The sequence below is a fragment of the Bombus affinis genome, chromosome 8 (genome assembly GCF_024516045.1).
Source record: "Bombus affinis isolate iyBomAffi1 chromosome 8, iyBomAffi1.2, whole genome shotgun sequence".
NCBI classification, from domain to species: Eukaryota; Metazoa; Arthropoda; class Insecta; order Hymenoptera; family Apidae; genus Bombus; species Bombus affinis.
The window spans coordinates 11,726,676-11,739,511 of record NC_066351.1 but is presented as its reverse complement, the minus strand read 5'-3'; the positions used below and the strand labels follow the sequence as shown (position 1 = coordinate 11,739,511).

Genomic DNA, 12,836 nt, shown 5'->3' with positions numbered 1-12,836 from the left:
GGGAGGGGTGCTTGGCTTCCATGATCCAATAACGCCGACTTAATTAACTAACTGCTAACTCGCAAGCCTGTTAGCTCATTGATTTCGTATGCGAGATCGTCGTCCAGCTTCGACTCACTCTTTCTTTTTCTCTCTCTCTCTCTCTCTCTCTCTCTTTCTCTCTCCTTTTTTGTCTCTTGTTGCTTCTGGTTCCTTTCGAGGAAGTATTCATAGTTTTTTCTTTTGTCAATCAAGTGCATATTTTCCGATTTTCCCGGTGTTTTCACATTATCGACGAGTCACATTATCAGGGAGCAATAGATTAAATAAGATAAAAAAGGAATAACGATCGTTATCGCTGTCTACGAAGATTCGCGTAGGCAATGTTGTTTCGCACTCGACAGTAGCAAACGTGCCGCGAATTACAAAGTGCAAGGGCACGAGAATAATCGTCAAGGTACAGGTATCTACTGGCAAAAAATGTCGCGTCGTTCTCCCGCTTCTAATCTCGTTGGTTGAATCGATGCGCCTTGAAAAAGATCTGTCGAGGGTCGCGCGATAAATTAATGCGCTTTATCGTGGCTTCTTCAGGGTCGTCCTAGCTGACGTAGTTGTCAAAGGGAGCCGCGGTTAATGCGAGTACGTGTCATGCCACGGCGCGATGCAACGCGACGTGACGCATCTCCTTGCAAGGCTCTCGCGTGGGTTTCGTCGCGAGTGCAAACCAAACGGTAATCTCGATCAAACAGTTTCTCGAGATTTCTTTTTGTTCACGTAATTATCGAGGAAATCACGTTCCACGTTGTTCCCATCGTCTGTTCGCGTCGCAATGGAAGTTATCGATCGATCGAGAGGTTGTTTAAACTTATAACGGCGAGTGCTTTGGATTATCGGCTATCGATGTTGAGGAGAGCAGCGACCCGCGTGAAATACGATTACGAAAAGCCTCGTCCGATTTCGGTGCTAATCTAATCGGAATCCTAGTCACTGTCATTGGGTATAGACTCGAGAACCTAATTTGCCATCGCTGAATTCCAGCTTTGTGCGATTCAGTTCGAGTGGGTGCTCGATATTCGCGACCGCGAAAGATAATTCGCGGCCGTTGTCGGCGTAAAGGCGAGGAGAGTGGCTCCCTTTGAATCTCGTGGCTGAAAACGAAAAAGCCAAAGCTACCGATACAATCACACGCGATTCGGGACGAATCGAAAACGAAAGTCGAGAGATAGACGACATCGAGAGAGCGTACGTCTGTGATGTTTCGCAACGTCGTTGAAACGGTCTTTTCGCTTTGCATGTAAGTGGGATTGGCACAGATTTTTCCAAGGCTTTTAACACGGGACAATTTATCGTTCGTTCGATCGATGAAAAAGAAGGTCGAACGAATCTATCGGAGCAAAGAATAAAAGTATCGAAAAGGCTTCGGTCATCTGTAAATCAGTCCGAAAGGGTTACATTACGTTTTCGAACGATTTCTGTGTAAGGACTGGTGGGTAATCGGTCCGATTTTCTCGCTGTCGAGTTGCGTTCGCAAGGAAGGAACAAATAGGCCGATTATCGGTCAAAGGAACTCTTTATTGTACGCGCATTATTAAATTGTATACAATCGCATCCATTCCAAATCTTACACACGCACATTGCTTCTTCTAATAATACTGTGACGGAGGTGTTACAGTTGCTGTGGATATTCAAATTATCTACTAATTAAATAGAGGCAACGTTATAAATAAATTATTGGCCCGCTTAATCTACCGATTAAATTACATTTTTCGCGCGATTAAGAACAATTATTCCGTTGTCTTTGCCACGAACACTCCGACGTAATTCTTGGCGTTAAAGCGACGCGTCTCGATAGTATACTAAGCGTGAATAAAGTACAGTCACCGAATCGGTGTCGAATTGGTCTGTTACGGCTGATCTTCGTATCGCGGCCGTTCTGCATCCTGAGTCGCGTTTTTACGTTTGACTTGAAATCGCGTCTCAAAAGCGAATCAACTTGTAAATTCCTTCTCTTCGGTGTCTGCTACAAAGAAACATAGAGATTTTTAACAACGAGACAACGATCGAAGTTGTAGTAAGATTTAATGCAGAATTGAATCCGTTGGTAGTTTGATCCGGTCCGAGTTTCGATCATCGATAGAGCAAGGTTCACTTGCAAACCGTGATCCATTCTTCGACGGTACAGTTCTGACATTGCACGAAGCAACACCAGTGAAACTTGCATCTGCATTTTTCGACGCGTCGTTGTCTCACGACGTTGTAACCTCTGCCGCAACACAGGCTGCTGCATCCGTCTCCACCGGAACTGGTCTTGTTGCAGGTCCGACCTGCGGTGCCTGGGATGTCCGCGCTTGGATCCCTCTCGCAAAAGTTTGGAGACTTTTGGTAGTAAAATAGCTGCTTGGCTAAATCTCGCGGTCTTCTCTTACGTCCTGCTCCGTTTCCGCTGCCACCGCCGCCGCCGCCCGATCCTCCGCGATGTTTCCTCTGCCTCTGGCGATCCGGCCTCCTCCTTCGCGATCCTCTCACTCTGGTCAAAGAGGTCACGCTTCCCAAGTCGTTGCTCTGCGCGACTAACACGGCGTTTCGAAAGCGATCCTTGAGCGTTTTCCCGACTATTCGGAAGTCCGGCGCCACTTTCCAGCAGGTCTTGAGCTCGCAGGAACCAGACATACCGTGGCATTTACAGCGCACTTGCATATTGCTCGCCACCGCCTGAAATTTGACCGATTGCCGTGTCGTGATCGAATAATGGAGAAAAGGGAGGAAGCAAAGCTCGACGAATTAAACGACGATCACGAGGACCGAAGGAAAAAAGGTACGTCGCGACTGTCGACGAACGGTTACGGAACGCGGTTCGGTGTAGCGAGTGCGCGCGGAATGGCCAAGAGTCGCATGAACGGCGGCTGAAGAGAAAGGGGGGCAATTTCTTTTAAACAAAGAGGTGTCGCGTACAAAACAGTTAATGAGTCTACGACTGGGTGGTCCAGCCCCGGGCTTCGTCTTAATAACGTCGAGGCGAGACCGAGCGTGGAGAGGTGCATAGTGGAGAGGAACAGACTGGGCTGTACTCCTACCCCTCCTCTCCACCCCTATTCATCGCTTTCTTTTTCCCTCTCTCGCTCTCCGCTTCGTTTTCTTTCTTTTCGCGTTGCTCTAGCACCAGCAGGCAAGAATCACCGTTAAAACGCGAAGAATCAGCGGAACCTGATGGAACGAACAAAAATACCGGGAGAAGAAGTATATTGTCACGGAATGAAATATTTATCGCGAGAGAGCAAGACTCCTGCAGAAGGAAGACGAATGACAGAGGACAGAGAGGGAGAATGAAAGGGAAGATTAATCAAACGGCTTACCAAGCGGCCAGCTTGATTGTTGTGGAGATTGACCATCGACTGTATATCCCCGGCCCTCTCGCGCGTATCTAGGAACTGTCTCGAGAACTCCATGCCGTAGTCGAGGTTGTGAGAGCAGCCGCCCCACTTCCATTGGGTGCCCCTGGCCTTGGCAGGCGGCTTACCCTTGTAGCTCGACGGGTCGCATCCGCAGGAGAGCAACCGTCCCATGCTGCACGCGCGGGCCACGCTGTGCGCCACCCCAGCTGCGGAAATTGCGAACGCGAACGCGGTTTCCCTGTAACCTGCAAAACCAACAATCTTTTCTCATTCGATGCTCCCTTTTGCACGTCGGTAAAGTATCGACGCGATCACGGTTGTCATGGGAGATTAGGTCAACGTGATTAGAAATGATCGTTCGAAGCTTAAAGTCACGTTCGATCATCCTTCTCCTAATGCGTACGTTCCTTCGATATCGAACGGTGGTTTTCGTGTACGATGGAAACGAAGGGGAACGCGATCGAGAGACACGCGGACCGGTTAGCAAATTGCCGCTTGTCCACGGTGACGCCGGTCTACGGACGAGAGTAATATACGCAACGCGACAGCGGCGATCACGTTCGTCGCTTCTACCGTGAGCAATGAGAACGCGAACCAGCGGGACACCGTGGAGCCGAGCTTCCGTAGAAGGAGCTTCGGTAGCGAGTTCGACGGATCGTTGGACGGATCGGCCGACAGACAGCCATCAGACGAAGTTCAGAGGTAGATTATTCAGCCGTCCGTCAAAACAAAGCGTGGCCATCAGCAGCGGCGGCCGGCGGGCATTCATTGACTGCATGTATAAACGATCTCACGCTGGGGTTCCCGAAGACGCAATGCCAAACTCTGACTGCGATCACCTCGCCTTCCACTCCATCTCTCCATCTTTTACGCCAATTTTACGCTCGTCTTTTGACTTTCGTTCGATCTCACCGCAAATTCGAATTCGATTTTCGATCGTTTTCTTTAGCTTCTAGTGCTTGGCGCACACGGTCGACCATCGACGTGATCGAACGAAATCGAGCAAAGTCGAAGCTCGACCACAGAGGAAAGGATCCTGAAGGTGGATTTCGATCGATGCTTGCAGGTAGAATTTGGAAATTCGTCCATCGACGAATAAAAGGTTTAGGTTGGGCCAGTTCGATAAGTAATGCGACGTTAAACGCACTTTTTCTTCGCTGCCTCCAAGGCCTCTCGTCTCCGAAGCGTCGCTGGAGTCGGATTGACGGATGGCCGATCGTCAAACCGCAATGGTGGCTGTCAACTTACAAACGATACGACACACGACTGCCGGTGGGTATGGAATACGCGGTCGAAACTGTCCCTTTCTCCTCGACTGTTCGACAATGCCCACACATTACTCTACCCCACCTCTCAGGCCCAGAAAGAGCTACTCCAATCCGCGAATACCGGGCGGTATTTGCAGTATTCATGAGAACGAGATACCAGGGAGACGCGCTAAAGGCACATTCGAAAGGATTTGTGGTATTCGTTCTCGACACCCGATGAGCCACTGCGCTGTCGTTACGTCGTCCCCCTTCGACAAGCTGCCCTTTTGTCCGTTCCGTTTCGAGACCAGGTTCCGAACGCGACTCGCGTCAAGGCCCGGCCAACAAACTGCGCGTCCAGTTCCACGCGATTTTCAACGGTTCTCTCTAATTTCGTCTGCATCGCGTCGTATCGGATCGCGTCGCGTCCACGAGCGATCGTTTCATCGGGACCATCGTACGAGCCGAGAAACTTTGCGTCGTGATTTCGTTCGACGTTCTCCGAATGTCTCCTTTTACCTCGAAAGATGTTGCGGCGCGGCGTGGCATCGTCTTCGAACGACGGATTCGTGGACGGACCGATCGACCGACAGGACGGATCCGTTTCGGTGAACGAGATCGGACAGCCGGTGCTCGATTACGTCGCCCTTCGTCGACCGTACGAAACCTGGCGACGTTAAAGAGTCGACACCGAGGCAAAGTATCGAGCATACGACGCGACGAGCAGACTTTTTTTCAGATCGTTGTTCCGATAGAAACGTTGACGACGAAGAACGATCGAGGGGCCCCCGGTCGAATTCTGCCGCAGCGGCGGATATCACGTTCTCCGTTTCGAAGGATGATAACCTTCTTCGTCCGGCGAGGACCGGCTTTCCAGTCGAAAGAGAACGAAAACAGCTCTTTATATGGACTCACGGTGGGAGGGGTGGCTGAAAGCTTGCGCTTTATACGGCTATTGGCAGCAACTGTTTTATAATGCAGATAACTGTTGGAGGGCTGCAGCTACTGTAACTGCCGTTGCTGTTGCTTCTGCTTGTGCTGTTCGGTGGTAAGAGGAGCACAGGGGACTCGTAATAAATCCTCCACGGGGAGTTGTACGTCTCTTGTGTCGGACAGTGGAGAAGCCGAGGTGGAAGGAAGAAGAGAACGAGGCTGAGGTGCACAACAGAGGGCCACGCTGCCTCTTTACTCTTCGGCTCTTGACGTAGGCACGCGGTGACGGATGGCGCACAGGCCTTACCCTGCTACCCTGTGTCAAGCCCAAATCACTGTTTAGATAACTCAATAGATAGCGTAGCGGGTACGCGCACTCGGTAATGTTTACGGGAGCGTGTGCCTTCTTCTTCGTCGCGTCGTTTCAACTTTAACGCTTGTCTTAACCCTTCTGTTACCAACTCTCGACTCGTATCCTTTTGACCTTAATATCAACGATCCGTAGCTTTTTATACTCGATTATACTCGAGGCAGGCGAGACTTTACGGTTTCGCTATAGCCATCCGAATCGTAAAAATTTGTTAAATGTCTCGGTTGGAGAAACAAAATTTCGTCGAAGAGATTGACAAAATTTAGACTTCGTTTCGAGACGATCTTGTCGTATTTCGGATTGTAAATAACGTTGCTGTTTCTGGCGAGCAAGCGAACGGTGCGTAGCGCGCCTTGTGTGGGCCTCTGGGTCAGAAGAAGGCCTCTGGGACGGAAGAAGAGAAAGAAGAGGACCGTTTCGTGTACATTTCATAATACATTAAGTCGTTTTGCCGGGGTTTAACGAATACGTGGCAAAAGTGAGACGTGCCGAAGGACAGGACGAGAGAGAGAGGAGGCGAAGAGAGAGGCAACGGGGCGAGCTGGAGTCGAGAGGATGAAAGAAGAAGCAACGAGAGGACCGTGTCCGAGAGATTTAACGACGCGCGTTCTCTTCGAGATACGTAGCCAGCACGAATTTGACACGGTGGATTTCTCGAACGACCGCGGACCCTCACCTGGCCACCGATGTCGTTTCTTAAAAAGCTGGAACCGTTGGTAATGGCGAAGTACGGGCCGTTTCTCGGAAGCTGCTGCCCTCTGACTTCGAAGTCGAACTCGAACGACGATCGACCTCCTTCGGTCTTTCCTCGAAAATTGGCCCGCAAGCCAACCAACGATCGGAACAGCACTTGCTTCGCGTCGACTTTCTTTCGTCGAGAATTTGAAATTTGGAGAGCGAGCGCGAGTCAACACGCGTCTCGAGTCGTCGCGTCGTTTGAAATAACTCCGGAAAAAGTTGTGGAATCGACACCTTTTGTTGACCGGTGAGCAAAAAAAGGTGTACCGATCCACGGAGACAGATAACGAGAAGACAGACGTGGCGGGCACCGAGATCGTGGCTGCGGACGATCTTAAGCTTTCAGGTCAGGTGCGCTCGATGTCGCGCTCTCGCGCACTCGTCCGACACGATATATGTTTCCTCTTTCGACGCACGTACGCGCCACGACGAATTTATATGTCACACTGGAATAGGACAGTCGAGGGGCAATCTCTTTTCTTCTCGTCTCGGCCGATCTCTTCTCCTGCTCCCGCTTGTGGATTTGGGACAGGTTCTCGGAGCTGGTCGCAACCAAGGCACACACACCGTATTCTGATTTAAGGAAGCATGTCCGTCTCTCGCCTACGCCGGTTCGTCGACGTCAACGACGTCGTAAAAGATTTCACCTTTTCCCCGGTTTCCGAGGCTCGATCCGCTCCGAGTAAGAGAGACCGTGCTTCACCTATGTTCGCGGCCATTTAAACTTTTTTAGGTCGTGCGACGTTTCGTCGTTGTGTATCACGCGCGCGCTCGCGAACCCGCTTCTCTCTTACCTCTCTGAAAGAGTACGCTGCTCTGCTGTGTTCGGATTCTAGGCGTCAGGGTCGAACAGTTCCACCTGTGCCACATGAACTGATGCTGACACTCGTCTATCGCCATTTGCAGCCCTTTGATCGCAGCCACCGTCACGTCCGGATTTCTGTTGCATAGCTCGCGTTGCTCCTTCGTCACTCCTGGAATACCGTTGCAGACGACGGCATCGCCGCTCACCCAATCGTCTACGGAGTTGCTCATTAAGCAGGTTGCGCTGCAAATCAAACGTAAATTTACCAATTAAATTCGAATTCGCGCGGAGAACGTCGGTTTTTCGTGAATGCGGTCGCGCACGATCCTTTGAGTGATTCTGCTTCCAGGGAATTTAGCCGAAGGCATTCCTCGTACTTATGGCACGCCGCAATCTTCTTTCGATCCCTCGTTTCGCTCTCTGCAACTGTGTTACCACGTGTTCACCTCTGTTATCGAATTGCCGATCGTGAACGCGGCTGCTTTTGGATTCATCGTTGATTAATCGAACTCTGCCTTTAAGTAGCCCAAACGTAAAATTATTCTACAACCGCTTTGCGCCGATATCCTTTCGGACCGAGTTCGTTGCACCGCGCTCGCGCTTTAATATGTACTCGCGTGCATCTAGCACTCGTCGTCTGCTTTCCATTAGACAATTTTACGAGGCCGGGGTCAAAGATGCAGATAGCTCTCAAAGAACCAGCCGAATATCTACTCGTCTTTTTCATGGTTCGTATCCCTACCTCGTATCGGTCGTTTCGGTTGCTACCCTTTTTCCAGCCCCCATTCGTTCTGTGTCCTTTCGCATCGTCGCGATAACGCTATTCGTATCTCGGAAGAAGAGCTCTTAAAGCCTTATCTTAAGCGTTAGCTTCTATCTAGCGGTGTTTGGCGTTACCAAATACCCGATGTTAATTAATTTCCACGTGAAATGCCACCAAATGGAAAGTATCGCGAGTACTTTGGAACGCACAAAGTCGATGGAGAAAGGCGCGACGTTTCGTCGAACGAAGATTCGACGAGGAACGAGGATGGTAACGCGTCCCGTTGCAGCGACGGAAGAAGAGATTTAGCTGTACGTCGTGGAGTCGGTTTATTCGTTGGTGACCGGTCGATGTGGTCAATTTTTTTGCGGACGGATTTTCGGCGTCTTTCGAAGTCTGGAAGGATGTCACGGACGGGTGCAAGATTCTCGGTGGGTCGGTTATCTGCGGGTACAAATTAGTCGACGAGCTTCTCCTAAAGTAAAAGCTGTGTATAGCACCCGCGCGAACGTGGAAAAGAGAGAAAAGAGAGGTATAAAGGGATCTCGGAGGACAAAAGAAAAAGGAAGAACGTATCCAGAGGATGCGGACGATGCGGCGAAGGTGGTGGCTGTGGTGGTGGTGTGTTGTCGGTGGCGAGGAGAAGGTCCTGGCAGCTCGGTTTCTACGTAGTGTGGGAAAGGACGGTGGAGGAAGACCGAGATTTTAGGGTCGCAGAGGTTATTGAGGGCTCCCATTACCGATACACCGTTGCATCGCTGTTATCTTTCGCGCTATTGATGATCTACCGAAAGCAGATTAATGATCTTTACTTCTCGAAACAAATTACCAAAGACATCGCGTACCTGTGCCAGTCTGACCGAGTCCAGGGATTCCTCCCGTTACCTTTCCTCTCCATTACTCCTTTGTTGTTTCTCATTTTTACCCTTCCTCTTTTTCGCCCGTGTCGTCGCACGGGAAAACAAATAGGACTTTGGACTTTTATCTTTCGGCTCGCAGCGTACGTATCGTACGTATGGTACGCGCGTACGTATCGAGGAAATATGTAATAAGGGAGAGAGAGGCTGATCTCCCTCGGTTCATATCTTTGGATCGTGTTCTCCGAACTCGTGGGAAATCGTCGAGCAAATCAAAGGTCGAAGACGCGAGAGCGCGTCCTGCATTTTTGCAATGATCCAAGGGGTCGCCGAAGAATCCAAGATGGCGTCGGTGATGCACGTGTTTTATTTAACTTGTTTGCAAGGAAACGGACGAGAGAAAGAGCGAGAGGGGCATGGAGAGAGAATCACGGAACGGAATTTCGCGTTTAATGGAGGTATACCCGCGGAGAGAGAACTCGTTACGAGTGACTCGCGAGAATTCCTGCGGTAGATATCGAATCGCTTTGCTTGTCTTATTTTCGCGCGGGGCGAATGGGTCGCTTCCACCGGTTGGTCGTATCGCGTCCCGATGTTTTCGTTCGATCGCCGGTTCGGAAGCCGCGTCGAAGCGACATCGGCGAAAGACGGCGAAAGTGCGTCGAGAGGATGCAGACTGAATGGACGAAAGGGACGAGGGGAGACGTATTCTATACGGTGTCGATGGAAATTGGTGTAACAGCGACTGAGTGTTAAGCGGCCGTGTCGCGCAAACTGGTTTATCGGGCATTACATCACGGGAATTATTCGCGATGCCGTAATTCAATGCCGTTCCGTAAATACGTCGAAGCGCACGCGTACCTATATCTACGCGCGTGCATGCGAGCAGCGTGTCGGTGCACGTACGGCCTTGTTCCCGGATGCTGTTTGTAATTATTTACGAGAAGCCGCGTGGGCACGAAGGAGAGTACGCTGGACGCTTCGTAGTGGTCGGACCGCGCCGTACCTACGCCTGTAGGCACTTCTATCTCAAAGACACAACATTGTCACAGATAGTGGAGAATGTTTGTCGTTTCGTGTACCGAGGACAAGAGCGAATCGTATTCTTGGAAGTAACCGGCGAAGGAATTTATCGCGATTCCTGGAACTATCCTCCGCGTTTAACTCCGCGTTCCGGAAAATGGCCGATTTCCTTCGCTGTTCGTTTAAAGGATGTTGGTCACGCGAAACGAACCGACCACCGAGCGCCCCTTTGGCCAAAGAAAGATTCGATTAGAGCGTGCAAGGCGTTCGACACAGTGCCAGCCGGTATCGAAGAGGTATAATGAAGATCGCAGCGGGATCGTTCGTTGTTCGTGGCACGGAGCTGCTTGAAAGGGCCTATTTGCACTCCGTCATTGTACTCTGCTTCGAAACGTCGATGCGACCGACGTCGAGACGAAGCGTCTCTATTGACAGATTTTTTCTGTAAGAGATGGAATGAGAAGAGGAGCGGAGAGAACGAGCAGGAGGATGAAATCGGAGTCTCGTTGCCACCGGGTTTGTCGATTCTTACCAAGCGATTGTACGCGACCGTCTCGAATTATCGTCTCCTTTATCCCTCCGTTCTTTTTTCCTTCTCTTCGACATCTCGTAGCACTTACTTTTGTCGTTTCACACCTCTTTTGTTCTCAAAGTAAATACGATTCACAGCGATGACTCTATCGTGTATCTATCACATAGGAGAGGCAAGGGCAGCGGGCGAGTTTCGCGAGATCAAAGACAGATTCGCATCTGTGTTCAACGTCCAATTTATCTTGCTGCGGTATGCGGTATACGATGACCGTGGCCCGGTCTAAAATAAATAAATATTCTCGATCGAAGCTGAAACCTCGACGGGACGATACAAGATATCGAACGGAAATGATCTTGTTCGCGAGTCGAACACGCGGTACGATGATTATAATAACAAATCAAGCAGGATAAGATAAAGGGGACGAATTTTGGTGCAGGCTTCACTTACCGACGATTCTCGAAGAGAATCAGCAACAGGGCAATGGTTGGTCCGATTCTAATGGCGATCCTAGACGGTGGTCCTTCGTAGACGCGTCTTGATCGAGAAGGAGGCATCCTGTCATCGCCCCGAGGACGTCTCTTATTCTTTGCGCGGTTTGCCCACTTTAAAAGAGTCGAGTGCGACCCCTCGTCCAAGGCTGCACACCCCTAGCACCCGAACGGAAGAACCCCTGGCTCGAGAGACGACGATGCCGTCTCTCTTTCTTTCTTTTCCTCTGTTTCTGTACGGTTTTTTTTTCGAATCCCTCTCCTACTCTTCGTCTCCCGTCTCTGGCGCGGTGCCTGTGATCAGCAGCCTGGCACGCGTCGAGGACTCCTCCTCGCCCCGGGCACCGGCGCTTCTGCTTTGACGTTCCGTACGATTCGAGAGCTTCCAGCTTCGCCGCTCCGAGGGGTCGCTCCGAAAACTACCCCGGGACAATATCCTCGATGACGATCGAACGGTTCGTCGACCGACCACCGTAGATTTTCACCCCGTTCTCTTCGTCCTTTCTTTTCCTTCTCTTCTCTTTCCCGTTCCTTGGTTTCTCCGCTACCGGAAGTAGTTTTCGCTGATTCTCGAGGTACGATACTTGATCACCTTTGGTCTACGAACGTCGTTGCTTCTTCTTTCTTGTCTTTGGAGAAAAAATACTGTTGGTATCGATCGAAACACGAAAGTACCTTGTCTGTTTCGTCTTGCGAGTTGCTTCGGCGAGTTCTCGTTCTTGTACTTCACTGACACTGCTGCTGCGATCGTCGCGAACGTAGCACCGATACGTCGTCCAGATTAAACATGTTAGCGTAACTCCCTTTTCCGCGATCGATCTGGCCCCGTGAATATTTCACATCCCACGAAACGAGAGGACACTTCCGGATCCGAAGGAAGAACGACGAAGAACCGTTTATCCTCGGCCGACGACGAAAACGCCCGTCGCGACACCCTTGTTCGCCGCGCTCGCTCTCACGTATCGTGGCATCCTGTCAGTGGTGCTCGCACCCTCCACAATGTCGAGTACTAGTTCTGTTATGCGTATCCGCGTTTCTTCGAGATGTTGTGTCTGATCTCTCGATTCGGGCTCGGTGTTGTCGAGGCGTGGACCAGACGCGCAAACGTGCCGAAGAAAAAGAAGAAGACCGACGGCGGTTCGGTACTTCCGGTGTGTGCGCGCGTTCACGGCGAAGTGTCAAGCTCAAATAAAAGAAAAGTCGCCCTCCGGGATCTCTTTCTCCTCCCACGCACACATCCCCCTCCTTCGGCTTGCTTTCCTCTTCCACCGTTGGTCTGGTTCGTTCTCTCTTTCTCTTACTCGCGCGCGTACCACCGTGGCTATCGTTTCGTCCGTGTAAACAGTCGAATAGCAAACTTCCCGTGGTCGCGTTATGCGGCGAAGATGACGAGAACGACGACGACGACGACGACGACGACGACGACGATGATGACAACGATAACAACGACGACGACGACGACGACGACGACGACGACGACCACGGCACCGAGCACGATACCGGGCAGGATACCGAGCGCGCGCGTGTCGTCCAACGATCGGCCGTCGCGTTGATATGTTCCGAGGCGAAGGAACGTTGCTTCGACGACGGTGGCGCTTGGAATCGTAGAAACGGTCACCGGCGCGCGGATTAACGCGAAAAAGAGTGGCGAGGTCGAGAGGAGCCGAGAAAAAGAGAAACGAGAAGGGGTGGAAAGAGCGGAAGGACGT

The 12,836-nt window shown here is 51.0% G+C and overlaps 1 protein-coding gene across 1 annotated transcript; it reads right to left on the bottom strand.

Annotated features, from left to right (window-relative positions):
- Positions 1 to 2,045: 2,045 nt before the first annotated feature.
- On the bottom strand, positions 2,046 to 12,596 carry LOC126919178 (protein Wnt-10b). The gene is made up of 4 exons (XM_050727959.1): positions 11,087 to 12,596; positions 7,454 to 7,707; positions 3,333 to 3,616; positions 2,046 to 2,691 (listed from the first exon to the last, which is right to left on the bottom strand). The coding sequence occupies exons 1-4, from the start codon at positions 11,191 to 11,193 to the stop codon at positions 2,125 to 2,127; spliced, it is 1,212 nt and encodes a 403-aa protein (XP_050583916.1). The 5' UTR covers positions 11,194 to 12,596; the 3' UTR covers positions 2,046 to 2,124.
- Between the last annotated feature and the right edge of the window lie 240 nt (positions 12,597 to 12,836).